The sequence below is a fragment of the Cebus imitator genome, unplaced genomic scaffold, assembly GCF_001604975.1.
Source record: "Cebus imitator isolate Cc_AM_T3 unplaced genomic scaffold, Cebus_imitator-1.0 Scaffold382, whole genome shotgun sequence".
NCBI lineage: Eukaryota > Metazoa > Chordata > Mammalia > Primates > Cebidae > Cebus > Cebus imitator.
Window position 1 is genome coordinate 1004140 of NW_016107697.1, and position 7730 is coordinate 1011869.

Sequence of the window (7730 nt, forward strand, 5' to 3'; positions counted from 1 at the left end):
TTTTTGGCTTTACCAGCTTGGATGTGAATAATAAGTAAGTAGGAAAAACACATCTACTTTCTTAATTTTCTACAAAATGGAATCGTGTCATATATATTAGTCTACTTTCTTTTTCGCATAATATCTCTAGGACATCTTTCCAGGTCAGTGCATATATTATCTAACTCTTTTACTGTATAGTATGTGTTATAACATAATCTATTTAACATTTACCATTATTTAGCTGACTTTTCATCTGGTGTGAATTCATTTTATCGTTTCAAGTTGATTTTTTTAGCCTAACCATTCATATTTCAGTATGCAGTGAATAAGAATTTAAGCAAAACAAATTTTTTATTTTCCCTAGTAGAAATCTATTCTTTTAAATATGTCTTCTTAGAGTTGCTAAAATTCCAAAGTTCTTGCAAAATTATATTTTAGTTTTATAAAATTTACATAGAATGTTATTTTTTGCAGGTTTCTGAAGGTTTGTGGATCTGAATTAGTACGACTTGAATTATCTTGCAGCCACTTTCTTAATGAAACTTGTTTAGAAGTTATTTCTGAGATGTGTCCAAATCTACAGGCCTTAAATCTCTCCTCCTGTGATAAGCTACCACCTCAAGCTTTCAACCACATTGCCAAGTTATGCAGCCTTAAACGACTTGTTCTCTACCGAACAAAAGTAGAGGTAAGAATAATTCATAATTTTCATCGTTGCGAGTATAATAACCAACTGGATATTTAGTTTTAATTGCTCATAATGTGTTTTTTATTTTTAAATCAAGTTTATGATGCCATATGACTACTCTAAAATCATTTGAGCCGATTCAGTCATTGTAAAGTTATTTAGAGCCTAATATGTTTTTAATTTATAAGGAAATGTTTTTCTCTGTGCTCTTAAAATTTTTTTGATGTTATTCATGTTCTCAGGAAAAGAAATAAGCAGTTGGCTGAGGTAAGCCAAAATTCTGTCAGGGAATGAATTAGAGAAAGGTAGGAGCATAGAATGAAAGAGGACATTTGCTTGGAGGGGGAGGAAGCAAAGTGGTATTTATCCTGGACCACACTCAGGGGTTAAACCTTGTAATACAGTAGTTAATGAGTCTCATTAAAAAAAAAATGGAATCATGTCATATATATTAGTCTACTTCCTTTTTCACGTATCATCTCTAGGGCGTCTTTCCAGGTCAGTGCATATATTATCTAACTCTTTTAGTGTATAGTATATGTTATAACATAATCTATATAACATTCTCCAAATAATCAGCATTTAGTTTTTTCAGTTGTTTTCCTTTTACAAACTACCTAGCACTAACATTCATCTGTGCATAGTTTTACACATACTTACTATCACTGTTGTTGGATAGAGTCCTAGAGGTGGTGGTGTTAGGTTAAAGAGTATGTGCCTGGACCCCTGTAGTACACAATCAGTTTGTCATATACTTGTTTTGTCTGCTCCATGCATATTTGCCTTCTTTTCTATTCCTTGAATGTTCTGACCTGGTCCCAGCTCAGGACTTTTGCTCTTTTGTTTTGCCTGTCTGGAAAGTTTGTCTAGCTCATTATGGTTGCCCTTTTTTCAGCTCAGTGTTCAACTGGCATATTTTTTTAGAGGTGGCTTCCTGGACGCTGACAAAATGTAGGTCCCCTTCTAGTTTGCTTCCTTCATATCACCCAGTTTTATTTCCTTTTTAACATCCTTATCACTCTATGAAATGATATTTGTTTTTTTGCTTATTTTCTGTCTTCTCACATTAGGATAAAACAGTAGAAGCCTTGTCGGTCTTTTTCATTGCCATGTTTCCAGAATCTAGAATAGTACTTGCTAAAGATTGGCCATTCAATAAATATTTGTTAAGTAAGTGAATAAAGATAACCAAATTACTTTTCCAAAATGATACACCAGTGACTTGGGAGACTGGATTAATTCTGGTGGGAATGGTTTGCTTCCTAAGGTTGTTTTAAGGTGAACAGGTTGTTGTAAGGTGAGGATGCCCTTTGTGTTTGGCCTCTTTGCACTGTCTGCTTTGTCTTTGACCTTCTGCCATGTTAAGACACAGCAGGAGAAATCCCTTATCAGAAGCCAAATAGATGACAGTGCCATGCCCCTTGAATTTCCCAGCCTACATACCTGTGAGCTAAATAAACTCTTTTTCTTTATGAGCTACCCAGCCTCAGGTATTTCGTTATAGCAACACCAAATGAACTAAGACGGCGTTATTCTCAATTTGGGGCAAAATGTTTAGCTAGACTTTAACAGGTGACCTGGCAGGGTGGAAAGAATACTTTGATTCTAGTTCTAGCCATGTCAGCGATAAGCTTGGTAAGCTAGGTTAAGACATTGTCTCAGATTCCCAGATTTTTTATTTTTAAAATGAAAGAATTATTGTCCCTGAATGCTAGATGATATTAGCCTGTGCTTTTATTGGTCTGTGGTGAAATGACTCCCCATTTGTGTGGGTTTAAAATTGTTACCTATCTTATTTTGGGTGGACTGTTGATTCTGAAATTATACCATGCCTGCTTTTTATTGGAATATTTACTATTTTATGGGCCTGTGTACTATAAGCTGAAATCCTCTGAGCAAGGAGGTTTTAATTGCCTCATTTAAAATTTTCTGATTGTTTAACTTTAGTAAGAAATATAGTATACATAATTATTAAATGAGCCTTTGAGAAGAAAAATAGGGTAAAAGCCAAAAAAACATTAACTTGCTAGCCATCTTATGTCTGTGGTGACTTATGAAAATATATCCCATGAGATGTTTTTGAAATGTTACATAGTAATGTCATCTAAGTGTCAGAGAATTATTAAATATTCTACAGTTTTCTTAAATTTGTCTCAAGAGACTGATATATATTATTAAATTTTTAAAGTTTGAATTATGAGGATTAAGAAGATTTCATATCTCAAGAGTGGAAATTTATACATGTATACCTAAGTTTAGATAACATAAGCTCTTGTTTCCATCAGTTACTTAAATTCACATGTAAAATCATTTTATGAGTGTATTAAATAAAATTTAGGTTGTACCCTCTGTTGCTCCCTATTAAATTTTTTTATTGGCCCATCTGCTAAAGTACCATAAAAGTCACATAAATACTACACGATTTTTCTGACATTGAATATGTGGAAAAAATTATAAAGTTGAGTTTTCATTGATCTATGGTTGACTTATAATAAAATTAAAGATGCTATTATTTTAGTGATATCATTTGCAAATTTGAAATTGAGAAAATCTTACCCAGTGTTTACTTTTAATGCTTCCCAACTCATTGCTTTCTACCTATACTTCACTCACTTCTGTTATTATCTCTTCATTCTTGGGATCTACATCAGATCCACATGGGCCTAACTAAATCAGAAAAAGGAGAGATGGCAAAATAATCAGCTGGTTTTTTTTAAAACAAACAGAAGCTACAGCACTGGTATTCACATCAATCTGTAAACACCTCCAATTGTCACTTAAGCAAAGCATTATGTTACCTCCTCCTTCCTTTGATACATACTCCCCTTTAATTTTGCACCTAATGATGCTGGTGGACGAGAGCAAACAGAATGAGAAGACAAGATGTAGGAGACTGGTCTCTCTTTAAACCTTCCACATAGTCACTGGCAGTATACTCTCATATTCCAGACTCTGTTTTGAAAAGAAGGAGCAGTAATTGATTTCAAATGCCTCTGCTTGCTCTAAGGAAATATATGAGAAGAAAAAGAAGATAAAAATTTTAGGTTTTCCGGGAGAGGTTATTTTGTTTTAAAAGGGCTACAAATTATCCAGTACCACTTTAACCCTGTTTTTCTGAGCTCTTTAAATTCTAAAATAAGCAAAAATTAGTATTACAAAATATGGACTGTATTATAGTATATTAACCTCACAGAGACTAGTTTACATATATATGATAAAATACAGTTACATTTTGTGTGCCTGTACATAATTTATATTAATATAGTATATTTATGCCATTTTATGAGACTTAAACAAGTCCGTATGCATAGTGAATAAAGTTTTTGAGGATTTTGGAGACCTGGAATTTAGTCCCAAAGTTTGGGAAGACTTACTGAATATATCCTGTTGATTGTCCTAGACATTTTGCATTATTATTTAATTCTTTATACCTTTCTGAATGGGGTTGGTCGAACTCTCATTTTTACACATAATTAAATTAAGGTCTCAAAAGATTAATAAATTGCCCACTAGCACAAGCAATAGAGTCAGGATTTGAAGTCAGATCTTGTGGCCTTGGTGTTGTAGTTAAAATCATAAGATATATAAAAGCATAGAATAGTAGTTATTCTAATAGCTTGGCTGTTTGTGTCTAAAACAAGGATTTTCTTTACTCCTTATTCTTATTTCTAATTTGTAGTTGGTAAGGAAATATAGTAACTAACATATACAACATTATAATCCATGTGAAAATACAAACTATTAAGTTTATAGTTGATAAATATGCAGGAAAATGGAATTTTTGTCTTTTTACTAGCTTAGTTTGAAGTCTTAGTTGTTCTGAATTTATAAATCACAACTTGTTATTCAGATTACATTTAGAAACATGTAAGTGAAAGTTTGTAGAATCAATACATAATTAACTGCTTTAAGTAAATAGTTTATATTGGCATATTCTCAATTTTATACTATAATGGAGAGCAGCATTGAGATAGATAATCCTCAAAATAATTTTGGCATGTAAAATGATGTGTTGTTGATAGCTAGGTGATGTGTTCTTAAGTGGTTAGCCATAGCCAGGCATGCAGCAGGCCTGATGACTCAGTAAAAATGAGACTTCAGGAGAATGGAACTGTGGCAGGGTCAGAATTGTCTTGTATGCTAGTAGGTGGATTCTGGGATGTTGATGTGGTCCCTCCCTGCATCAGTGGTTGTTTAGAATTTTTACCCTTATAAGATGGTAAAATATAGTTCAACTTGGTTTCTTAATTTCATGAGATCTTTTTCTTTCTTTAGATGTGTTTAGGATTACAGTGAAAAATAACTTCAGAGAAATAACAAATGTCGTATAAATTCAGCAAAGAAAATTCACAAAGTAAGCTATATGCAGAGTCAGGGGCATATATTTGTTGAATTTCATTGATGCAGAGCATTAAATACGTGCCTAGTAAAGAACAAGATGCCATTACAAAAAAGACAGAGTGGACGGGTATACAGTAAACCCAATTACATGCTAGCACTGTCACAGGCTTGTGCTTAGTTGGAGGATGATCTGTGTTGCGAAACCTTTTTAGTAGAAATTACCCTTGAGCTGAGATTTATGCCCTGTTTACTGTGTGATCCCAGAATTCTAGTGAAAGGGGTTGGTAAATAAGATTTTTGCTCCTGAATTTGGTGAATCTTTTAGAGTTGAATAGATAGGACGTTATGCAAAAGATGGCAATTGAGACAGGAAAGACACTTTAGTTGTGCTTAGTTTCTTCTACATCCGTAGCATGGAAATAATTCACTGTGTTAGGTATTATTATGATTAGAAGGACTTAGATTCCTTCTTTTTGGTTCTTCTGTACTCATAAGATTCTTATTATGTATGATAAATATTGATTGCAAGTACTTCTTTGACCATACATGATGATGTATTTTTGTGAAAGTAGAGCTATAAAAATCTGGCTTATTCAGCTGGGCTCAGGGGCTCATGCCTGAAATCCCATCACTTTGGGAGGCTGAGGCAGAAGGATCACTTGAGACCAGGAGTTCAAGACCAGCCTGGGCAACATAGCAAGACCCCCATCTCTACAGAAATTAGCTGGACATGCCCCTGTAGTAGCACTCAGGAGACTGAAGTGGGAGGATTGCTTGAGCCCAGGAAGTCGAGGCTGCAGTGAGCTGTGATTGTGCCACTCCAGCCTGAGTGACAGTACAAGACCCTATCTCAAAAATAAAATAAATCTGACTCATTAAATAGACTTCTAAATACTTGAAAAAAAAAACAACTTTTATTTTGAAATAATTTTAGACTTACAGAGAAGTCGCAGAAAAAAAAGTGATTTCTTGTGTACTTTTCACCCAGGTTCCCCTACTATATGTATAATTGTTTTATTGAACCATTTGAAAATAAGTTGAAAATGTAATAACCCTTTATTCCTGGGTCATTATAAGTGAAAGACATAATTTGTCCTAAAAGGGCGTATATCTGTAATGTACTTTTAAGTACTTGTGTTATGGGCTGAATTGTGTCTTCCCAAAATATTCGTATGTTGAAGTCCTACCCCCCAGTGCCTAAGAATTTGTCTGTATTTGGAGATCGGGTTTTTAAAGGCTTTTAAAGAGGTAATTAAGGTTAAATGAGGTCATTAGGGTAGAGCCTAATCCACTGTGACTGGTGTCCTTAAGGAAGAGAAGATTAGGACACACACACACACACAGGGAAGACCATGTGAAGACAATGGAAGATAACCATCTATAAGCCAATAAGAGAAGTCTTAGAAGAAACCAACTCTGCTGACACCTAGATCTCAGATTTCTAGCCTACACAATTGTGAGCAAGTAAATTTCTGATGGTTAAACTACCTAGTCTAGTATACTTTGTTACAGCAGTCTAGAAAACAAATATACCTTGTATAGGATCGCATAAGAATAACTTTTTAACATAGGGCATGAGAGTGTCTTTAAGATAAGTCCCACACATGTACTAAAACAATCTGGACTACTGTTAGAAGTTTGAGCCTGTTTACCTTTCCTCTGTTTGAGGGGGGAAAAATCTGGAATCAGGGGAGAGAGTGGGGCATGACACGTAGTTCAGTAAGAATGTTATTCTGTTGCTTCGCAGCAGACTGGAAAACCAGGAGTGTTTTTTAAAAGTTGGAGTTATAAATGGAACACCTGCATCCAGTTTTGATTGCCTCACTTCAAGAATGATAGAGCATAAATTGACAGAATCTGAAGAAGTGAAAAAACTGATTATAGGTATTGTGAGGGACTAGTGTATGACAGTAATCCATAAGTAGGGTTCAGCATCTGTTTACTTGGCCTGCTCTGCTGTGTCAAGTTTCAAGGACCCCTCTACTTTTATCTTCATGAACTAGAAGACAACAAAAGAAGTTGATCTTTACTTCTGTAGGATATTAACACTCTCCTATTTTTTTCTTTCTGTGCCAGTTTATTTGGCAGAGCATATATATAAGTAAAATTGCACACCACCCTGCCTGTTGATGAAAGCAGCTGGGCTTTCCTATAACTGTCTTTTGAAAGAGTGTGATTTAATTTAGTGCTATGAATTTGTTTTCTGACATGTGTATGTGGTGGTCTCCTTACTGCATTCTTACTTGATTTAAACAATACATTATTGTATTTTGGTAAGTAGAGCAGGGGTGGCCTTTCTTTTAAAAGAGCCATTGCATGTTCTCATTCATAGGCGGGTGTTGAAAAATGAGAACACATGGACACAGAGAGGGGAGCATCACAAACTGGGGTGTGCTGAGGGGGGCTAGGGGAGGGACAGCAGGGGTTGTGGTGGTTGGGGAGGGATAACATGGAGAGAAATGCCAGATATAGGTGATGAGGGGATGGAGGCAAAAACCACCTTGTCAGGTATGTACCTATGCAACAACCCTGCATGATTTGCACATGTACCCCAGAACCTGAAGTACAATTAAAAAAAAAAAAAGAAATAAATTTTTTTTAAAAAGCCATTACAACTAACAAAGTCAGACTATAAGACCCGACTGCAACTTTGGGAGACTGAGGCAGGCAGTTAACGAGGTCAAGAGATCGAGACCATCCTGGCCAACATGGTGAAACC

At 35.1% G+C, this 7730-nt stretch overlaps 1 protein-coding gene across 2 annotated transcripts in view; it reads left to right on the forward strand.

Moving 5' to 3' along the window:
• The window catches only part of FBXL4 (F-box and leucine rich repeat protein 4), a 65809-nt gene that overhangs the window by 40715 nt on the left and 17364 nt on the right, over nucleotides 1-7730 (forward strand). For both annotated transcript variants that reach the window (XM_017507687.2, XM_017507686.2), the window contains one exon: nucleotides 457-670. In XM_017507687.2, the coding sequence (XP_017363176.1) occupies nucleotides 457-670 (214 nt within the window). The remainder of the gene's footprint in view (nucleotides 1-456; nucleotides 671-7730) is intronic.